The 23,755-nt window shown below is 45.1% G+C and overlaps 2 protein-coding genes across 3 annotated transcripts; one reads left to right on the forward strand and one right to left on the reverse strand.

Moving 5' to 3' along the window:
* Positions 1 to 20,063: 20,063 nt before the first annotated feature.
* Positions 20,064 to 20,861, forward strand: LOC125542876 (probable NADPH:quinone oxidoreductase 1). Its single transcript, XM_048706098.1, has one exon. It carries the CDS (start codon positions 20,139 to 20,141, stop codon positions 20,583 to 20,585), a length of 447 nt encoding a protein of 148 aa, XP_048562055.1. The 5' UTR covers positions 20,064 to 20,138; the 3' UTR covers positions 20,586 to 20,861.
* A 138-nt stretch (positions 20,862 to 20,999) lies between these two features.
* On the reverse strand, positions 21,000 to 22,407 carry LOC125542875. Of its 2 annotated transcripts, none has more exons than XM_048706097.1 (2): positions 21,950 to 22,320; positions 21,000 to 21,490 (listed from the first exon to the last, which is right to left on the reverse strand). In XM_048706097.1, the coding sequence occupies exons 1-2, from the start codon at positions 22,137 to 22,139 to the stop codon at positions 21,111 to 21,113; spliced, it is 570 nt and encodes a 189-aa protein (XP_048562054.1). In that variant the 5' UTR covers positions 22,140 to 22,320; the 3' UTR covers positions 21,000 to 21,110. The 2 variants fall into 2 exon arrangements, 1 of the variants encoding a protein (XP_048562054.1); XR_007298159.1 differs by lacking the exon at positions 21,000 to 21,490 and adding an exon at positions 21,497 to 21,711 and having other exon boundaries at positions 21,950 to 22,407.
* Between the last annotated feature and the right edge of the window lie 1,348 nt (positions 22,408 to 23,755).

Consider the following 23,755-nt stretch of genomic DNA (forward strand, 5'->3'; position numbering starts at 1 on the left):
GCGTAGGTGAGATTGGTTCTTGCTTAAGCCCGTAGCAGCCACGTAAAACTTGCAACAACAAAGTAGAGGACGTCTAACTTGTTTTTGCAGGGCATGTTGTGATGTGATATGGTCAAGACATGATGCTAAATTTTATTGTATGAGATGATCATGTTTTGTAACCGAGTTATCGGCAACTGGCAGGAGCCATATGGTTGTCGCTTTATTGTATGCAATGCAATCTGTAATGCTTTACTTTATCACTAAGCGGTAGCGATAGTCGTGGAAGCATAAGATTGGCGAGACAACAACGATGCTACGATGGAGATCAAGGTGTCGCGCCGGTGACGATGGTGATCATGACGGTGCTTCGGAGATGGAGATCACAAGCACAAGATGATGATGGCCATATCATATCACTTATATTGATTGCATGTGATGTTTATCTTTTATGCATCTTATCTTGCTTTGATTGACGGTAGCATTATAAGATGATCTCTCACTAAATTATCAAGAAGTGTTCTCCCTGAGTATGCACCGTTGCCAAAGTTCGTCGTGCCCAGACACCACGTGATGATCGGGTGTGATAAGCTCTACGTCCATCTACAACGGGTGCAAGCCAGTTTTGCACACAGAATACTCAGGTAAACTTGACGAGCCTAGCATATGCAGATATGGCCTCGGAACACTGAGACCGAAAGGTCGAGCGTGAATCATATAGTAGATATGATCAACATAGTGATGTTCACCATTGAAAACTACTCCATCTCACGTGATGATCGGTTATGGTTTAGTTGATATGGATCACGTGATCACTTAGATGATTAGAGATGTCTATCTAAGTGGGAGTTCTTAAGTATATGATTAATTGAACTTTAATTTATCATGAACTTAGTCCTAGTAGTATTAGCATATCCATGTTGTAGATCAATAGCTCGCATTGTTGCTTTCATATGTTTATTTTGATATGTTCCTAGATAAAATTGTGTTGAAAGATGTTAGTAGCAATGATGCGGATTGGATCCGTGATCTGAAGTTTATCATCATTGCTGCACAGAAGAGTTATATCCTTAATGCACCGCTAGGTGACAGACCTATTGCAGGAGCAGATGCAGACGTTATGAACGTTTGGCTAGCTCAATATGATGACTACTTGATAGATTAGTGCACCATGCTTAACGGCTTAGAATCGGGACTTCAAAGACGTTTTGAACGTCATGGACCATATGAGATGTTCCAGGAGTTGAAGTTAATATTTCAAGCAAATACCAGAGTTGAGAGATAAGAAGTCTCCAACAAGTTCTATAGCTAAAAGATGGAGGAGAATCGCTCAACTAGTGAGCATGTGCTCATATTGTCTGGGTACTACAATTGCTTGAATCAAGTGGGAGTTAATCTTCCAGATAAAATAGTGATTGACAGAATTCTCTAGTCACCATCACCAAGTTAGTAGAACTTCATGATGAACTATAATATGCAAGGGATAACGGAAACAACTCCCAAGCTCTTCGTGATGCTGAAATCAACGAAGGTAGAAATATAGAAAAACATCAAGTGTTGATGGTTGACAAGACCACTAGTTTCAAGAAAAGGGCAAAGGAAAGAAGGGGAACTTCAAGAAGAACGGCCAAGCAAGTTGCTGATCAAGTGAAGAAGCCCAAGTTCTGGCCTAAGCCTGAGACATAGTGCTTTCTACTGCAAAGGGACTGGTCACTGGAAGCGGAACTACCCCAAGTGATTGGCGGATAAGAAGGATGGCAAAGTGAACATAAGTATATTTGATATACATGTTATTGATGTGTACTTTACTAGTGTTTATAGCAACCCTCAGTATTTGATACTAGTTCAGTTGCTAAGATTAGTAACTCGAAACGGGAGTTGCAGAATAAACAGAGACTAGTTAAGGGTGAAGTGACGATGTGTGTTGGAAGTGGTTCCAAGATTGATATGATCATCATCGCACACTCCCTATACTTTCGGGATTAGTGTTGAACCTAAATAAGTGTTATTTGGTGTTTGCGTTGAGCATGAATATGATTTGATCATGTTTATTGTAATACGGTTATTCATTTAAGTAAGAGAATAAATTGTTGTTCTGTTTACATGAATAAAACCTTATATGGTTACACACCCAATGAAAATAGTTCTTGGATCTCGATCGTAGTGATACACATAATCATAATATTGAAACCAAAAGATGCAAAGTTAATAATGATAGTGCAACTTATTTGTAGCACTGCCGTTTAGGTCATATTGGTGTAAAGCGCATGAAGAAACTCCATGCTGATGGGATTTTGGAATCACTTGATTATGAATCACTTGATGCTTGCGAACCATGCCTTGGCAAGATGACTAAAACGCCGTTCTCCGGAACAATGAAGCAAGCAACAGATTTGTTGGATCATACATACTGATGTATGTGGTCCGATGAATATTAAGGCTTGCAGCAGGTATCATTATTTTCTGACCTTCACAGATGATTTGAGCAGATATGGGGATATTACTTGATGAAATATAAGTCTGAAACATTTGAATAGTTCAAAGAATTTCAGAGTGGAGTGGAAAATCATCATGACAAGAAAATAAAAGTTTCTACGATATGATCGCGGAGGTAAAATATTTGAGTTACGAGTTTGGTCTTCAATTAAAACAATGTGGAATAGTTTCACAAACTCATGCCACATGGAACACCACAGCATAATGGTGTGTCCGAACGTCATAACCGTACTTTATTGGATATAGTGCGATATATGATGTTTCTTACCGATCTACCACTATCGTTTTGGGGTTATGTATTAGAGACAGCTGCATTCACGTTAAATAGGGCACCATCAAAATCTGTTGAGACGACGCCTTATGAACTGTGGTTTGGCAAGAAACCAAAGTTGTCGTTTCTGAAAGTTTGGGGCTGCGATGCTTATGTGAAAAAGCTTCAACCTGATAAGCTCGAACTCAAATCGGAGAAATGTGTCTTCATAGGATACCCAAAAGTTACTGCTGGGTACACCTTCTATCACAGATCCGAAGGCAAGTTTTTTTGCTAAATTTGGAAACTTTCTGGAGAAGGAGTTTCTCTTGAAAGAAGTGAGTGGGAGGAAAGTAGAAAACTTGATAAGGTAATTGTACCTTCTCCTTTATTGGATAGTAGTTCATCACAGAAATTTTTTCCTGTGACTCCTACACCAATTAGTGAGGAAGCTAATGATGATGATCATGAAACTTCAGATCAAGTTACTACCGAATCTCGTAGGTAAACCAGAGTGAGATCCGCACCAGAGTGGTACGGTAATCCTGTTCTGGAAGTCATGTTACTAGACCATGACGAACTTGCGAACTATGAGGAAGCGATGATGAGCCCAGATTCCGCAAAATGGTTTGAGGCCATGAAATCTGAGATATGATCCATGTATGAGAACAAAGTATGGACTTTGATGGATTTGCCCGATGATCGGCAAGCCATAGAAAATAAATGGATCTTCAAGAGGAAGACGGACGCTGATAGTAGTGTTACTATCTACAAAGCTAGAATTGTCGCAAAAGGTTTTCGACAAGTTCAAGGTGTTGACTACGATGAGATTCTCACTCGTATCTATGCTTAAGTCTGTCCGAATCATGTTAGCAATTGCTGCATTTTATGAAATCTGGCAAATGGATAAACAAAACTGCATTCCTTAATGGATTTATTAAAGAAGAGTTGTATATGATGCAACCAGAAGGTTTTGTCAATCCTAAAGGTGCTAACAAAATATGCAAGCTCCAGCGATCCATCTATGGACTGGTGCAAGCATCTCGGAGTTGGAATATACGCTTTGATAAGTTGATCAAAGCATATAGTTTTATATAGACTTGCGGTGAAGCCTGTATTTACAAGAAAAGTGAGCGGGAGCACTACAACATTTCTGATAAGTATATGTGATTGACATATTGTTGATCGGAAATAATGTAGAATTATTCTGTAAAGCATAAAGGAGTGTTTGAAAGGAATTTTTCAAACAAAGACTTCGGTGAAGCTGCTTACATATGGAGCTTCAAGATCTGTAGAGATAGATCAAGACGTTTGATAAGTTTTTTCAATGAGTACATACCTTGACAAGATTTTGAAGTAGTTCAAAATGGAGCGGTCAAAGAAAGAGTTCTTGCCTGTATTACAAGGTGTGAAGTTGAGTAAGACTCAAAGCCCGACCACGGCAGAAGATAGAAAGAGAATGAAAGTCATTCCCTATGCCTTGGCCATAGGTTCTATAAAGTATGTCATGCTGTATACCAGATCTATTGTATACCCTGCACTGATTTGGCAAGGGAGTACAATAGTGATCTAGGAGTAGATCACTGGACAGCGGTCAGAATTATCCTTAGTAAAATAAGGATATGTTTCTCGATTGTGGACGTGACAAAAGGGTTCGTCGTAAACGGTTACGTCAATGCAAGTTTTTGACACTGATCCAGATGATTCTAAGTCTCAATCTAGATACATATTGTAAGTGGGAGCAATTAGCTAGAGTAGCTCCGTGCATAGCATTGTTGACATAGAAATTTGCAAAATACATACGGATCTGAATGTGGCAGACCCGTTGACTAAACTTCTCTCACAAGCAAAACATGATCACACCTTAGTACTCTTTGGGTGTTAATCACATAGCGATGTGAACTAGATTATTGACTCTAGTAAACCCTTTGGGTGTTGGTCACATGACGATGTGAACTATGGGTGTTAATCACATGGTGATGTGAACTATTGTTAAATCACATGGCGATGTGAACTAGATTATTGACTCTAGTGCAAGTGGGAGACTGAAGGAAATATGCCCTAGAGGCAATAATAAAGTTATTATTTATTTCCTTATATCATGATAAAGTGTTTATTATTCATGCTAGAATTGTATTAACCGGAAACATAATACATGTGTGAATACATAGACAACCAGAGTGTCACTAGTATGCCTCTACTTGACTAGCTCGTTAATCAAAGATGGTTATGTTTCCTAACCATGAACAAAGTGTTGTTATTTGATTAACGAGGTCACATCATTAGTTGAATGATCTGATTGACATGACCCATTCCATTAGCTTAGCACCCGATCGTTTAGTATGTTGCTATTGCTTTCTTCATGACTTGTACATGTTCCTATGACTATGAGATTATGCAACTCCCGTTTGCCGGAGGAACACTTTGGGTGCTACCAAACGTCACAACGTAACTGGGTGATTATAAAGGAGCATTACAGGTGTCTCCAAAGGGAGATGTTGGGTTGGCGTATTTCGAGATTAGGATTTGTCACTCCGATTGTCGGAGAGGTATCTCTGGGCCCTCTCGGTAATGCACATCACATAAGCCTTGCAAGCATTACAACTAATATGTTAGTTGTGAGATGATGTATTACGGAACGAGTAAAGAGACTTGCCGGTAATGAGATTGAACTAGGTATTGGATATCGACGATCGAATCTCGGGCAAGTAACATACCGATGACAAAGGGAACAACGTATGTTGTTATGCGGTCTGACCGATAAAGATCTTCGTAGAACATGTAGGAGCCAATATGGGCATCCAGGTCCCGCTATTGGTTATTGACCGGAGCCGTGTCTCGGTCATGTCTACATTGTTCTCGAACCCGTAGGGTCCGCACGCTTAAGGTTACAATGATAGTTATATTATGAGTTTACATGTTTTGATGTACCGAAGGAGTTCGGAGTCCCGGATGAGATCGGGGACATGACGAGGAGTCTCGAAATGGTCGAGACGTAAAGATTCATATATTGGATGATATGGTTAGGCCAAGGGGTCAAGCCCATGAGGCTTTAGGTCGGTGCAAAAGGAGTTTTGCGGAGACCAGGGGGGCAAACGCCGGAGACCCTGGCGTCTGGCCCTGGGCCAGACGCCGAGGCCCATGGCGTCTGGGCCAGACGCCAAGGATTGTGGCGTTTGGTCCTGGAGTCCGAGAAGGACTCTTGCCTTTCGGGTGAAACCGACTTTGTGGAGGCTTTTACTCCAAGTTTCGACCCCAGGGCTCAACATATAAATAGAGGGGCAGGGCTAGCACCAAAGAGAGATCAAGAAACAACAAGTTGATCCACGTGATCTATTCCTTAGCCGTGTGCGGTGCCCCCAGCCACCATATTCCTCGATAATACTGTAGCGGAGTTTAGGCGAAGCCCTGCTGTTGTAGTACATCAAGATCGTCACCACACCGTCGTGCTGACGGAACTCTTCCCCGACACTTTGCTGGATCGGAGTCCGGGGATCGTCATCGAGCTGAACGTGTGCTCGAACTCGGAGGTGCCGTAGTTTCGGTGCTTGATCGGTTGGATCGTGAAGACGTATGACTACTTCCTCTACGTCGTGTCAACGCTTCCGCAGTCGGTCTGCGTGGGTACGTAGACAACACTCTCCCCTCTCGTTGCTATGCATCACCATGATCTTGCGTGTGCGTAGGAAATTTTTTGAAATTACTACAAAACCCAACAGTCCTGAGCTGCGTGTTCAGGACTGGGTGTCCGGGACTGTGTGTCCTAAGGTTTAAATACCTAGCCGCCCTAACCAGATGTACAGTTGTCACAGCAACTAGAACTAGTCCAACAAATCATTGTCTTCAGCGAGTCACTGGTTCCATCTTCCCTTCCCTTTACTTACTGTTACTCCTTGTGAAGTCATTGTATGTCCGCACTATCTTTTGTCTTCACTGAGTGACTGCATGTTCTGTGTGGCTTCACAATATCTTCCTACCTGATCCTTACTACATTGCTGCTATTAGTCATTGTGCTTTCACTATTGAATACTTGACTATGGCTTGCCTAGTGTAGTCTACCTTCCGCTGCAGGGTAATAGGTTTATTTCTATCGTTTGTCTTCATAACTTCCACGTTTTGAAGACTTTCTTAAAAATCGCCTATTCACCCCCCCTCTAGTCGATATAACGCACTTTCAATTGGTATCAGAGCAAGGTGCTCCCTTGTTCTGTGTGATTCGGTTTAACCACCTGGAGTTTTAGCTATGTCAACTGCAGGGATAATTAAAGTCTCCGCTGCGTGCCCCATCTTCGATGGAACTGAATATCCCTACTGGAAGAATAAGATGCGCCTGCATCTCGAAGCCATTGACGTCGACCTATGGTATGTCGTCGAGAACGGCGTTCCCAAGGCTGGAGAAGGTGTCACTGCTGCTGATGTCAAGAAATTCGTTCAACTGGACTCTACTGCCAAAAATATCATCTGTGGTCATCTGACCAAAGGACAGTATGGCCGTGTGAGTGCTTTGAAGACATCTAAGCTGGTCTGGGACTGGCTCTCCAAGGTCAATGAAGGCGTCTCAACCCAGAGAGATCAGAGAATCAGTGTCCTTCGCAACCTCTTCAACCGCTTCAAGCGAAATGACAATGAGAATGTCCAGCTCACATTTGACCGACTCACTGACATCACAAATGAGCTTCAAGCCCTCGACGCTACTGAGATTACCAAACATGAAGTCGTCAAGACACTACTGAGATCACTTGATAGTTCGTTTGACACCCTAGCCCTGATGATTCAAGAACGTCCTGATTTCAAGATACTCGATCCGTCTGACATACTTGAGAGGCTCAACACACATGAGTTTCAGCTTTTTGAGAAAAGAGATATCTACGGTCCAAACTATGGGTGAACTCGTGCCTTGAAGGCAAAAGCTGTCTCCTCATCTGAAGAAGAATCTGACAGCAGCTCTGATGATCCTGAAGACATTGGAAGGGAACTTGCTATGCTTGTCAAGAAGTTCCAGAAATTCACCAAGAAGAAAGGCTTCAGAAAGTCTTCCTGATCAAGCTCAAGGAATGATGAAGCTTCTGCTCATGACTACAAGAAGAAAACATGTCACAAGTGCAAGAAACTTGGCCACTTCATTTCTGAGTGTCCACAGTGGGACAATGAGAACAAAAAGAAGAAGAAGAGCAAGGAATATGACTCTGACGACAAGAAGAAGAAGAAATACTCAAAGTCTTCTTCCAAGTCTTCCTCAAAGTCTTCATCACACAAGAAGAGCTCATCTGGCAAGGCACATGCGTTTGTTGGCAAGGAAATGGATTCAGAGGAGGAGTCTGCTTCTGAGGAGGCGGAGGTGGAGTCTGAGGAGGAGTCCGATTCAGGCGTCGCAAGTCTGGCTACAGCATACGTTGCCAAGTCCATCTTCAACACTGAAGACAATGACTTCATCACCGACACCGATGCAAATCACAAGGACTACTCCGCTTCTACCTACTGCTTCATGGCACGCGGTGCCAAGGTAAACACACGCACTACTCACTATCAAACATCTAGTGACGATGACTCTGATTTTGGTTCAAAACCCAGCTACAAAACACTTGCTAAAATTACAACTGAACAACAGAAAGCTATGGAACATATTCAAAAACTGTTAGACAGAAGCGATGATCTGTTAGGTGCTGAAATGACTCGATCTGAATCCTTAATTGAAGACATAAAAAATCTTCACGTTAAGTATCAGGAACTTGAAAGTCGTCATGAAACTCTCTCAACAACTCATGAAAAGCTTTCCTATGATTATCTTCAAAGGAAACAAGATCTTGAGAAATTGAGAGCGGCTCATGAAGATCTTCAAAAGGAAAGCGAGTCACTTCGCGCCAAATAGATCAGTTCCGCTCAGGAAGGATTTGAACCACCATGTCTTAAATGCATTGAGCGTGATAATGCTACTTCTGTTGCTGAATGTTCTACTGCTACTGCTGTTGCAATATCTTCAACTGTTGATGTGGTAACTAACCCCTCTGCTGAGGATACCACCGCTATTGTTGATGAGAATGCTAGGTTGAAGACATTGCTTGAAACAGGGATGTACAAAAGTCTTAAAGGGCATCAGACACTATGTGATGTCCTCAAAAAGCAGATTCTGAAACGAAACCTGAGGAAAGAGGGTGTTGGGTTCGTAAGGAAAATGAATGTTGTGGCTCTTACTGGAAACCTGAGCAGTACCCCAAAACCATGTGGGTTGCTCCAAAGGAACCTTCAGCAGATCCATCCAATCTATCTGGCTTCACTTGTGCTAACCCCATTATCATTGATGAATCCTTTGATGCAAACTATATATTGTTTAAGAATCAGAATGGTGGAGTGTTTGCCAGGTACATTGGTACTAACTGCAGGAATGGACCGCCTATGAAGAAGATCTGGGTTCCGAAAAGGTGTCTGGAGAATCTTCTTGTGAATGCCATCATGACACCTCACGTGGAGAAGACAAACCTCAGACCAAAGGCTTCATACGGTCCAAAGGCTTCATACAGACAGAGGACTCACCTGAGTCGCACTAACGCAAATGTTTTGCAGGGAAACCATACTCAGGCATATGAATATGAGAGCGGTTCGTCAAACCGTCATGTTCATAAGACCAAGAACTATTCTGCTTATTCTTATGAGTACTATTGTCCGCCTGCAAGACTGTTTGCTAGGGCTCCAAAGCCAAAATTCTCAGATGCTGCACTTAGACTTATTGCTTCTAAGCCACCCTTGAAGATGTGGGTGGCTAAGAAAGCTTAACTCTCTTTTGCAGGGAAAGGTCTCCAGCAGAAAACCAAAATCATCTGACGCTATTGCTGGGGACCTTAAACATCTTGTAGGGCGCAAGATCAAATGCCCGAATGGTCTTACTATGTACTTTGTTCCTGAATCGCTTGCTACTCTCCCTATTAGTCCTAATCTGGATCTAAGCTTTCATAACCCACTGGTTCGTCAAATGTTTTTGCTTCACAATGCTCTTGGTGAAGCCTATCCCCCTAACTGCACTGTAGGGTATGACACCAGCGTCTTCAGAATGAGTTATTGATAGTGGGTGTACAAATCACATGACTGGCAAAAGAAGCCTTCTTATGGACTCAACCTTACGTCCATCCGACAAGAGCCACATCACATTTGCTGACACTGGTAGAAGTAAGGTATTGGGTCTAGGTAGAGTTGCAATCTCAAGGGATCAACACATGGATAAAGTCATGCTTGTTGAATCCCTTGGCTTCAACTTAATGTCTGTCTCAATGCTTTGCGATTTGAACATGATAGTAATATTTGGAAAATATCGTTGCCTTGTACTAATGGAATCTGACAAGTCTCTAGTATTTGAAGGGTATCGAAAAGATGATTTGTACGTGGTAGATTTCTCAGCAGGACCACAGCTTGCCGTATGTCTTCTAGCAAAAGCTTCAGAATGCTGGCTCTGGCATCGGAGGCTAGGGCATGCTGGCATGAGGAACCTGCACACCCTTGCAAAGAAGAAGCATTTCATAGGCATCGAGGGCGTCAAGTTCAAGAAATATCACTTATGTGGTGCCTGTGAAGCAGGGAAGATGACGAGGGCCAAACATCCCTCGAAGACAATCATGACCACTACTCGACCCTTCGAACTGCTTCACATGGATCTTTTCGGTCCCACTCATTACTCAACTCTTACTACTACTGCTTGTCTCTATGGCTTTGTCATTGTTGATGATTATTCTAGATATACTTGGGTGCACATAATCCTTTACAAGACTGAAGTGCAGGATGTCTTCAGACGCTTCGCCAATCAAGCTATGAACAATTATGGCGCCAAGATAAAGCACATCAGAAGTGACAGTGGCACTGAATTCAAGAACACTGGCCTTGATACATATCTTGATACCTTGGGCATCACACATGAATTCTCGGCTCCGTACACGCCATAGCAGAATGGCGTCGTCGAACGCAAAAACAGAACACTCATTGAGATGGCCAGAACGATGCTAGATGAATACAAGACTCCAAGAAAATTCTGGCCTGAAGCCATTGATACTGCATGCCATACAATCAATCGTGTTTATCTTCACAAGCTTCTGAATAAGACATCTTATGAGCTCCTTACTAGCAAGAAGCCAAATGTCAGTTACTTCAGAGTATTTGGAGCCAGGTGCTGGATCAAAGACCCACATCACACCTCAAAGTTTGCACCAAAAGCACATGAGGGTTTTATGCTTGGATATGGAAAGGATTCGCACTCCTACAGAGTCTTCAATATCTTTCATTACAAAGTGGTTGAAACAGTGGATGTGCGGTTCGATGAGACCAATGGTTCACAAAGAGAGCAACTGCCAAATGTGCTAGATGAAGTTCCATCCAGTGAATCAATCAAGCTAATGGGAACTGGAGAAATTATACCTTCTGAAGCTCATCCTGAAGAAGAACTTATCATCTCAGCACCTGATCAACATGAAGACAATGCTCAGCCTGAAGACATTCCTTCTAACAATGACAATGATCAGCAAGAGAAAAATCTTCGCCCTGTACATCCTCGCGTTGCCAATGAAGTGCAGATTGAAAGAATAATTGATAGCATCAATGCACCCGGTCCACTCACTCGTTCAAGGGCAACTCAGCTAGCAAATTTCTATGGGCACTTCGCATTTGTCTAAATAACAGAACCCAAGAAAGTTGAAGAAGCCTTCATGGAACCTGAATGGATTCAAGCTATGCAAGAAGAGCTTCATCAGTTTGAGCTGAATAATGTATGGGAACTGGTTAAGCGTCCTGATCCACGGAAGCACAATATAATAGGCACCAAATGGATATACCGCAACAAGCAAGATGAGCATGGTCAAGTTGTAAGAAACAAAGCTCGTCTCGTTGCTCAAGGATATACTCAAGTGGAAGGCATTGACTTCGATGAAACATTTGCTCCTGTGGCTAGACTTGAAGCCATACGCATACTGCTGGCCTATGCAAATCATCATAACATGCTTCTATATCAAATGGATGTGAAGAGTGCTTTTCTTAATGGCAAGATTGAAGAAGAAGTGTATGTTGCACAACCGCCTGGCTTTGAAGATCCAAAACATCCTGACATGGTATACAAGCTCAACAAGGCACTGTATGGCCTCAAACAAGCCCCTCGGGCCTGGTATGACACACTCAAATACTTCCTGAAGAGCAAAGTCTTCATACCTGGTTCCCTAGACCCCACTCTCTTCACGAAGACATATGATGGTGAACTGTTTGTGTGCCAAATATATATGGATGACATTATCTTCGGCTGCACCAATCAGAAGTACAGTGAAGAGTTTGGATATATGATGCAAGAGCAATATCAGATGTCTATGATGGGAGAGCTGAAGTTCTTCCTCGGTCTTCAAATACGACAACAACGCAACGGCATCTTCATATCTCAAGAGAAGTATCTCAAAGATTGCCTGAAGAAGTTCGGTATGCAAGACTGCAAAGGCTTCACAACACCAATGCCAGCCAAACATCATCTGGGTCCCGACGACAATGGTAAAGAGTTCGATCAAAAGGTATACCACTCCATGATTGGTTCTTTACTTTATGTATGTGCATCTAGGACAGATATTATGCTTAGTGTTTGCGTGTGTGCTCGATTTCAAGCGACACCAAAGGAGTCGCATCACTTAGCTGTGAAGCGAATTCTTCGATATTTGTCTCACACCCCAACTCTAGGATTATGGTATCCAAAGGGCTCAGAGTTTGATCTGGTTGGATTCTCGGATGCTGATTATGCTGGTGACAAAGTTGATCGCAAGTCTACATCAGGCACATGTCACTTTCTGGGACGATCACTTGTATGTTGGTCTTCAAAGAAGCAGAATTGTGTATCTCTCTCCACTGCTGAATCTGAATACATTGTTGCTGGATCTTGCTGCCCTCAGCTTCTGTGGATGAAGCAAACACTCAAGGACTATGGCATTCATCTGAAGCAAGTGCCACTTTACTGCGACAACGAAAGCGCCATCAAGATTGCAAACAACCCAGTTCAGCACTCGAAGACAAAGCACATTGAAATTCGTCATCACTTTCTCAGAGATCATGTTGTGAAGGAAGATATTGATATCATACACGTCAACACTGAAGAGCAATTGGCAGATATCTTCACCAAGCCCTTAGATGAGAAGAGATTTTGCAAGTTACGGTGTGAGCTAAATATCCTGGAATCCTCAAATGTCCTGTGATCAGGCACACATCCTAACCCTTATGCATATTGATGACTTAGATGTGCAACACACGAAGTAAAGTATATCTTCAATCAATGAAGACATACATTCTAAGTGTGATTACATTAATGTGTCTGGGTCTAATACTTCCCATACGGTGGGTAACGCCACTACCAAATGTTCTATTTTGAAGTGTTTCACTCATGGCGTTACATTTGCTATGTCTTCACATTTAGCTTGGCTTCAATCTCAACACATCTTCATGATTATCTTCACTATGTTGATTATACAGATATATATATCTACTAGTGTTCTGTCCTCTACAGCATTCACTTATAGCTATGTCTTCTTGTTGAATCTTTTGAACTAAGTGAATGTGATCGGACCCTAACCTCTCTATGCTTTCTATCTCAAATTTTATCTCTCCAAATCATATGCATTCTATTGAAACTGTCGAATGTCTTCTCTGCGTCCTTGTCAGCAAAAGATACAGAGACAACCATTAAGTCCGTTTTCAATGCTCATTCCTCCACATGAAACCCGGAGAAGTAGGAACAACCACCCGACAATCCAGGCGTGCGTGGGACGTGGAACAAACCCCAAAATTCCGCATAATGGCCACATGTTCCTCAGATGCGAATCGCCAGGGGCACCTGTGTAATAATGCAGTGCCGCCCCTGTACCTATAAATACACACTTCACAGCGGTCATTATCTCTTCTTCCACTCTCGCATGAACCCTAGCGCCACCGCTAGCCCTAGACGACGCCGGCGACGAAGCGCTTCGCTGCCGCAACCTCTCCGATGCCGTCTTCACGCCGACCGCGGACATCGTCCTCTCCGCCGTCGCCGTAGGTGTCCTCCGTCGCCAAGTTAGGGCATGGAAGATCGAACTGCTCGGCCTCATCTTCCACTCTGTCTAGCAGTTCTTAGTGTGGTAAATAAAACTTCCTTTTTACGGCACCATTGATCCTATGGCTTTGTCACTTTCTACCACAAGCCGTTTCTATTCACACAAGTTAGATCTCTCTCATACTGCATCTCATAACATGCCTAGTATATTCACTTATGCTTCACAAAGTAGTTAGATTCCTCACTTGTACTGATCTGTGGATTCGTACAAATCTGGAACCAACTCCTTATCTATGAGTGAATGTCTTTGCACGATGAGGTCAATGTCTTCTAAACTGATTTATCTTCAAAATCTTCTAAGAATGCATATGACCTCTTGCCCTTCCCTCGCACCTTAATGCTGTCACAGGTACATGTCCGTGGAAGAATCCTTTGGTTCTCATAGTCTGCATTCATTTGCAGAATTCTTACAGCATCACATAAATTCTCCCGAAGCCAGTGACTGTTTGACCAGCAAGCGAAAACCTTTGAAGCCTTTGAACGTGTTGAAGCCTTTCAGTTTAAAGTTCATGGCTTCAGAGAAAATAGCAAGGAAGGGTGGCAGAAAGCGTCGTGGAGAAACATCCATAGATCTGCCAGATGACCTCTACAGATCCTGAAGAGGATTACAATCAGCGCAAGACCTGAATCCAATGGATTCGAAGATATTGGGCAGAACAATGGTTCAAATACCGATTTGTAACCTAGGAATATGCTGAGAAAAATGCCATCAAGAGACCATGGGGAGACATCCTATACAAGAATCTTCTACCCAGGTCCAGAGATGAAGCCATTGAATAAGGCTTCTATCCCTGCATGGTCCGTGGGCCACAGCCTGCTGATGCACACCCATCGTCACTACTATGGTATCATGACAACAATCTGTTCAAGCGCAACTTCCAGTTTGCCCAGAACTCAGCGAAGCAAAACAAGAAGACCTTGGGGCTAGACTTCAACCCTGGTCCCTCAGCTCCAAGGGCTAATGGCACACGAGATGCAGAACCCAATGTCATCGGTCCTTTCTACAACCTTGCAGGCCTCATCACCCACATCTTGGTTCAAGGGACTGCAGTGAATGAGCCTGCAGCTGACGCTGAATCAGATGAAGCGCATGTAGTACTGAAGACAAAGAAGCTGAAGAAGCCTAAAGCTTCAAAGCCTGCCCCTTCACCAAAAATCTCACGGGCGAAGCCACTGGCAACTGCACCTCCTGAAGACAGTGTGCAGTCCGAAGACTTATCACGCATCTCCAAGCCCCAGAAGGTCAAAATGCCTCTGCCTCACACCGGCCAAGAGCTAACTGCTGCTGCCATTCTGCGCAATGACGCCATCGATCTATCAAGTGATGAAGATCTTGCAGATGATGCTCTTGAGAAACTCATCAAGAGCAAAGAAGAAGCAGAAATATTCAATGATCTGCCTCTCTTTGATGTAACCATCATCCACAACTTCATTGATGAGTGGTTTGACACGCCAAACATCAGCTTCGAAGATCTGCAGCTACCCATTGGCCTTAGTGTCGCCTTCCAAGGCGCCATTGCTTTAGAGCTAGCTGTCGCCCAGCGCATTGTTGAACTGAAGCAAAAGATTGACTATGAAAAGGCTCAGTTCAAGAAGCATATGGCCAAGCTCAGCGTGCAAGAAGTGAAGAACTTCAAGACAATGATGCACGAGCTCAAGGAAGCCTTTGTAAAGAAACGTGCAGAAGCTCAGGGTTCGCGTGAGCGCATGAAGGCTCTGGTTGACAAATGTGTGCAAGCCTACAATGAGGCTGAGAAGCGCAAGGCCCTTGGGCGTCCTGGCATCGACCCCAGGATGACCGCAAAGTAGAAGAAGAAGCCTGCTACGGCTGAACCCGATGCACCAAGGCAGGAAGTAGTTTCGATTGTCTTCGCAACTAGACCGACTGGCTCGAAGCCAAAAAGCCGGTCAACCGCTTCAGAGCTTAAGAAGACAGGGACTGCTGAGGCTGAAGCCAGGAAGAGGAAACATCCTGAAGCCTCTCCTACTGCCCCTCCAAGAAGAAAAGGAAGACCAAGAAAGATCGGGCTTCTCCCACAAAGCCTTTGATAGTTGAACCCATTTCTATGGTCTATCCTGAAGCTGAATGCCAACTGACAATCCATGAGCCTGCTTCCACAGAGGCTCATGAAGCTAAAGACTTTCCAGAAGCTGATCCCATCGCTGCTGAAGACATTGGTCAACATGACCATGTAGAAGATGGTGCAGTCCTTCCTCAGCTCGAGGACAGCGAACTCATCAGCATTGGTCGTCCACTAACGCCAATTGCACAGGATGCTTCATGGGAGGATCGCCCACAAGAGGAAGAAGACCTTGAGGCCCAGCCAACTCCAACTCCACAGGCGTCGCCTGTGTTGCGCAGGCTTCGCAAAGGTCCAAGGCCTCAAGTCTCTACTGAAAACATTCCGGCTGCATCAGCCGCGGAAGAAGAAGTCCCCCAAGTTGCCACTCCCTTGTCCCACCAAGAAGCGGTTCTCAAGGAGAACGTGCTTGAAAATCTTGCGGCTGCCACAACCACCAATGAAGCTAATGTGGAGTCCTCCCCAACAAAAGCATCAGAAGACAGCGAAGCCACCGATCCCGCCACTTCTGTTCCTGAGTCTGCTGCCGGTCCCCAGTTCGACTATCATGTTGAGCACAGGCCTCAGGTACAGAAGCCAATCCCAAGATTGCCAAGGTTCCCAGGTCCTGCATCAGCACCTGGCTCCTTCAACATCAATGGCTTCAGAGCAGACAACACATTCTTTGATAGCTCCAGGAACCCCTACTCAAGGGAAAGGATATCATCTGATCGGTTCTGGAGCTATCCGCAGCGAAGCTATTACTCATGCATTCTTTACAACCAAGGTCGCATCTTCCCACACAAGCGCCTTGACATTGAAGCTATAGCTGGTCTGCCCTGTCTGGAAGAAGCTTTGGATTGCTTCAAGGAAGTTGGACTGCTGCCGTTCGTTACTGACCAAGAGCATTGGAATGAAGAGTTGCTGCTCCAATTCTATGCCACACTTCACATCCGCGGGTATAGCAGAGATCCGAAGACTTGGGTCCTGGAGTGGATGACTGGAAACGTTCATCACGAAGCCAAAGCCTTTGACATCATTGAGCTCACTGGTTTGCCCACTCCTGGCGATCTCTACGAGCATGGCTGTCAGCTGCATAGTGAAGCTATTGAGAGCATCTTTCAGAAGCCTGAACCTAATATGAGTCAGATGCTCAGCATGATGAAGCAATTGCCCCAAGATGCTGCTTATCCCACGGAGTTCTTCGTTGAAGACCTTGAGTATCTGCCAAAAACCATTTATCACATCATCAGGAGAACTCTCTGGCCCATCAAAGGGCACTCTCCACATGCCAAACTTGAGGGTGCAATGAAGACTTTGATCTTCTATATTCTTCATGGAAAATGCTTCAATGCACAGGACTTCTTCATTCGCCAACTTGCTGCATCAGGCTCTGATCTGTTTGGCTTGAAGTTCTACGCCCCATGGGTAATGCGGCTAATCAAACTTCACTCTGCTATCTCATATCAGCCATCTGCTCGCAATCATCGGATTTTTCTGCCTAATGTGGATATCTCTATTGAAGCCATCTATCCTGAGCCTACCAAGGAACCTCTAAGTCTTCAGATGCAGAGCATCAGAGTTTCTCTCAGAACACTGAAGGAGTTGAAGCAGTCACTCGTGTGTATCCTTTGGCTGGCACTACACGTGCACCACACCCTGCTTCCACTGAAGCCACTGATAGTACAACTGCTCCACGACCCAAGAAGCGCACTCGTGTTCTCAACGACCGAGAGCTTCTTGTGGCACTTCATCAGAAACAGGATAGGCATCATGACTGGCTGAAGCGTCAGATGCAAAGCCTCTTGGTGGATGTTAATCACATTCGCAATCTTGCCATCAAGAATGCTTTCGTTGCCCATGAAACCTGTCGCCGCACATGGAAAGGGCTAACGATGATGTGTTCTGAAGATGATCTTCAAGAGGATGGCTTCACTGAGCGTTTCAAGTTTGACTCCACACCTCCTCGAAGGGCTGTGCTGCTAGGAACTCCATCCCTTGAAAACTCTGAGTTCTCTTCCTCTGCTGCAACTGTGACTGCTAGAGTTATCGAGGATGAAGACGATGCTACTTCACCGCCACCTCCTTCAGCACGCTTCGACTCTGCTCCAAGCTCTTCAGCACCGCCAAACACCACCAACGACCCTGCTGCTTCACCTACTCCTCGTGGGAACGAGTAGATGCTCTATGTCTTCAAACCTTTTTGGTCCTTACTGACAAAAGGGGGAGAAGCATATGAGGTTGATAGTCTTCAAGCGGGTCCATATGGGCGGGTGCTTTATATTTTGCTTCGTGCTTACAATTCTTGTTTTGCTACATTTGGTTCTTTGAGTTGTAACACTTAAACTCGATGGTCGTCTGCTACTTATCTGCCACCTTATTTTGCGATGATAAATTCCGCATGTGCGACGATAAATTCCGCACTTAGATCATTCTGCAGACGTCCATTTTCAATTATGCATGTCATTATCTTCATATACCTTCACATGCATAGTGGATTGTCATCATAAGTTGAAGTGGATCTCCACAAGTACAACCTGCCATGTGCATTTGCATTCCAAACGCAAATTACTTATATGCACATCTTCAGGGGGAGCCCTTGCAACTTATGAAGACAATTCCTTATCCTTTACAAGTTCATAGATTATATTCCCCGTTGAAAACTTCAACTAGTTTGTCATCAATCACCAAAAAGGGGGAGATTGTAAGTGCATCTAGTGTCACCCCTAGTTGGTTTTGGAGTATTGATGACAAACCTAGTTGAGGGACTAATGTGTTTGTGAGAATTGCAGGATAACACAGGTAGAAGTCCCTCATTGATTCGGTTTTCCTACCAGAGATGACCCCTAAAAATGTATGAAGACATTGAAGTCAAAGGTGGTATATGAAGATATTCACATTGAAGACTATGACAAAGAGAAGACACCACATGAAGCCTATGGAGCTCGAAGACTTAGATCTTTCGTAGTTCTTTTTCTTTTGTGTTGAGTCATAGGAACCACCGTACTGTTAAGTGGGGTCCAAGAGAACCAGTCAGAATGACGTAGTGATGCCTAACCAAAACCTATGTCTTCGAGTGAAGACTATGAGAGCGAATCTTGTCCAGAGTCGGACAAGTCAGCCTTGCTTGTAGCCCAAGTAAAGTTGCCGTGTAAGTTTGAAATCTGACCGTTGGAACACGTGTCAGTTTCTTAGTGACCCAGGGTCATTTCGGACAAATCAGGTCGGGTTGCCAAGTGGCTATAAATAGCCCACCCCCTACAACCATAAACGGTCGGCTGCTCAGATTGAGAATACGGCTTTTGTCGTTTGAGAGCAACCCACCTCGAAGCCTTTGAGAGAGAATTCATTGCGAGGATAAAGCCGTAACCACCCAGAGCCAAAGAGAATTGAGCATCACTTAAGTCTTCTTGTCTGTGTGATCTGAAGACTTATTACACTTGAGGACTGTGCATCCTCCAGCCGGTTAGGCGTCGCGTTCTGAGCATCCAAGAGACATTGTGGATTGCCGGCGAACGAAGTCTGTGAAGGTTTGGGAGTCTACCTTGAAGACTTACCAGAGTGATTGGGCGAGGTCTGTGTGACCTTAGCTCAAGGGGAATACGGTGAGGACTGGGTGTCCTGAGCTGCGTGTTCAGGACTGGGTGTCTGGGACTGTGTGTCCTAAGGTTTAAATATCTAGCCGCCCTAACCAGACGTACAGTTGTCACAGCAACTGGAACTAGTCCAACAAATCATTGTCTTCAGTGAGTCACTGGTTCCATCTTCCCTTCCCTTTACTTACTGTTACTTCTTGTGAAGTCATTGTATGTTCGCACTATCTTTTGTCTTCACTGAGTGACTGCATGTTCTGTGTGGCTTCACAATATCTTCCTACCTGATCCTTACTACATTGCTGCTATTAGTCATTGTGCTTTCACTATTGAATACTTGACTATGGCTTGCCTAGTGTAGTCTACCTTCCGCTGCAGGGTAATAGGTTTATTTCTATCGTTTGTCTTCATAACTTCCACATTTTGAAGACTTTCTTAAAAATCGCCTATTCACCCCCCCTCTAGTCGATATAACGCACTTTCAGCTCCCTGCGCACCTCGCCTCTTCTTCCCGCCGCCCGGCCGCCGACCTCCGCCGCCCTCCGCCGCACCGTCTCCGGCCACCGCGCCGCCCGGAGTCCGCCGCCGTCCCGACGAGCTCTCCGCCGCTGTGCGAGGAGTCCATCCCGGGGCAGCGCATCGACCACGTGGACATCTCTGGCCAGCCCATGGCCAACCCAGACCTGGAGATCGATGGCGGTGAGGGCTTCCCGCCTGCCGTCGAGGCGCTCCGCGACAGGGTCCGTGCCGCCGACTGCTTCCTCTTCGCCTCGCCCGAGCACAACTACTCCGTCACGGCGTCCCTCAAGAACGCGTTGGACTGGGCGTCGAGGGGCAAGCGCAACTGCTGGGCGGACAGGGCGGCGGCGATCGTGTGTGCGGGGGGCGACTTCGGCGGGGCCAGGGCGTCGCTCCACCTCCGCCAGATCGGGGTCTTCCTCGACCTCCACTTCATCAACAAGCCGGAGCTCCACATCAGGGCCTTCGCGGACCCGCCCAAGTTCGACGGCGAGGGCAACCTCATCGACGTCGAGACCAGGGAGCGGCTCAAGAAGGTGCTCCTATCTCTCCAGGCCTTCGCACTCAGGCTCCAGCACAACAACAAGGACGACTGACTGACTCAAGATCGGTGATGCTTGGCAGTTGGCACCGTGTACCGTACGTGCATTTCCCTAAAGTTTGATGACGTTCTGCTCCGTGCACTAGTATTTGTGGTTCCGTGAAATATTGTAGGAAGTATGTGTTACTTTGTGTAATAAATCGCCAAAGAATTGCTCTGTACTGTTGAACGTGTGCGTGCGTATGTGTTTTACCGTTGCTACTAGAACGCGAGGGCGCATCGTCTATGTTGAGAAAACAATGGGAGGAAATTGATATTGTCGGAACATATGATGTTTTTATGTGTTTTTTTTGTCCGTTTAGAGTTTGTGTGATTGTATCCTGTTTAGAAAAGCGAGGCGGCGGCAATCTTTTCTTTATCTTTATCTATACTAATAAAGCAGCGATTGCTTCTGGTGGTACGTCGTCGGTGATTTTGCAAAAAAGTCCCTCCATGTATGTGTATTCAACCCGCGGTCCTTTTTTAAAGTGGCTAATCTAAAAAAATGATTTGTTCTTAAAAAAGGACCCTGCAGTTTATATTATTCAACCCACGACCGCAGGAAAGGGAAGGGCCGACGCTTGGTTGGTGGTCTGGGCGGCGGATCCGGCGGTGGGGCAGACGGATCATGTCGGAGTAGCGCGAGGCTGACGGAGAGGTGGCGGCCGGAGGCAGGGCGTGCTCCAAGGCGGCCCAGGCGGCGGATCAATGGGCGCTCCTCTCGGTCGTCCTCCTCCCGACCGTAGGACAAGCAAGAGGCGGCTCTTGGTTGGTGGTCTGGGCAGCGGATCCGGCTGCTCCGGCGCGGATACGGCGATGGGGCGGACGGATCGAGGCGGAGGAGCACGAGGCCGACGGAGAGGTGGCCGGCCGGAGGCGGGCCGAGCTCCAAGGCGGCGGGGTTGTTCCATGGTGACTTCCCTATAGAAAACAAAGATTAGAAACAGAGAGAAGAAGAAGGTAAAAGCCGAGAGAGAGAAGGAGAGAGGGGGAAGTGACAGCTCCTGGGCTGGCCTGCTCGTGGCACAGCTGGAGCTCCTCTCCAGGCGCGGTCGGAGGCAGGGAGGCCGGGCTACTGGAGTGGAAAAAAGGGGGGATTTGCGAAGGGGGGGGATAGAAACGAGTGCGGTTGCGTGCTTTTGCTGTAAGAAGAAGAAATATGTTTATTATCAGAATAAATAGTACCACCTCGCTCCTTTGTAATCAATCGAATCAATTTATATACGGCGGTGCTTGAGGCAGCAAAAACCAGAGAAGGGAACAGATTACACTCAATGAAAGGCTACGAAGGAACAACTTAAGCACACAAGCAGCGGCTCCTTTGAGAAATCAACAACCAGAGGAAGGGAACAGCACCAGCCACACTCCTTGAACAATTACCAGTGTACAAGTTGAAAATACGTGTGTTGTGACACACGGTGTCACCAGTGGCTGTCGCCTGCCCCTTGGAGAGCAGCGAGCCCTGCCTTGCAAAGCCCGCACCTTGCGCAGGCGAGCACGACAGCGCCTCCTCCAGCGCAGCATCGAAGTGCACGGACGGCGGGAATCGCGGCAGGACCCAGCCGTGCATCGTCTCCAGCGTCCTGTTGCGTTGGCGAATGAAGATGAGGAAAGTGCGAGGGAGAGGAAGAATCGAGACGAGACGACGAGAGGATAAGATTTCAGCGGTGGGGAAACAGGGGATAAGGCGTGCGCGCTGCCGTACCCAAGCAGTGGGGCGGCTGGGCCATAGTCGGCTTCCTGCGAGGTCAGTCAGGCCCAAGTAGCTGGCCCGTGGTAATACATCCAAGTGTGCGGTTTATATAAAAAAACATCTCTTCTCAAAAAACAAAAATCTAAAAAACATCCAAATATATGGGGTTTACTTAAAAAAATTCTAAGTGTAAGGGGTCAATTCAAATTACGTGGTTGGATTGCTAGAGTACTAATTTGCACATGGTCCTTCTCAAAAAAGAAAATTGCACATGACCATGCAATTTGATTATTAAAAAAATCAAAAAATTATCGGTAGATCAAAATTTAACAACTTAATTTTATAATTCAGAGTAAATAATAATGATATGAGTAATAAAACATTAATTCAATCATATATTATATACATATAATTTGTCGGTCGTGCAACGATTCGATTCTTTATTCGGGAAAAGTATTAACATTGACAAATGTCGTAGCTTTTAAAATAATATCAAAGTGATTTTGTTAGTCGGAGAAAACGGTTACACGATATTAAAGGCTGTGAATTTTGATGGTATGCACTATGATTACCTGTGTGCTATTTATTATTATTTTGAATGAAGTTATGTGGAAAAACACACTCTGCTCATTTCTATTAGTATTTGTGTTGTTCGCGTGCATTGTCTTGGTCACCGTGACCACTGTCGATGAGAGCGGAAAGGAGGTTAAGAGGTGACATAGGTGGGCATCGTGTTAGAAAAGATGGTGTGGACCTACGGAGGTCTTGAGCCATACTTTTTGGAGTACACACATGCAATTTTTTTCTCTCCCGTTGCAACGCACGGACATTTTTTGCTAGTGACTTTTTAAAGATGGAATAAGGTTCTCCTCACATAGCTCTCGTACCAATGGTGCGTCGGCGGATCCTGCTGGATTCGGTCGGCGTTTGTCTTCGGTGGATATACTTGGATCCGGTCTACATCTGTCTGTGTTCGTGCGTTTATAGGCTGGATTCTTTCGATCTAAGTTTCTCTTCATCGGCGAGGTTGCTATTCTGCTGCACTAGTTATGTGCGGTCTTAGCATGAACACTTTCTGATTGTCTACTATAACAAGGCTTGTCCATCTCCGGTAAGGGAGGGACTATGACGGTAGTGCGCCTTCGGCTCGTTTCATTGCTCGTAATCGTCGCTAGATGGCGTACAGGCCCGGTTGCAATTGTTGTCACTTCTAATGTACTGCTTGTTGGAAATATGCCCTAGAGGCAATAATAAATTAGTTATTATTTTATTTCCTTGTTCATGATAATCGTTTATTATCCATGCTAGAATTGTATTGATAGGAAACTCAGATACATGTGTGGATACATAGACAACACCATGTCCCTAGTAAGCCTCTAGTTGACTAGCTCGTTGATCAATAGATGGTTACGGTTTCCTGACCATGGACATTGTATGTCATTGATAACGGGATCACATCATTAGAAGAATGATGTGATGGACAAGACCCAATC

This window comes from Triticum urartu, chromosome 3, assembly GCF_003073215.2.
Source record: "Triticum urartu cultivar G1812 chromosome 3, Tu2.1, whole genome shotgun sequence".
NCBI classification, from domain to species: domain Eukaryota; kingdom Viridiplantae; phylum Streptophyta; class Magnoliopsida; order Poales; family Poaceae; genus Triticum; species Triticum urartu.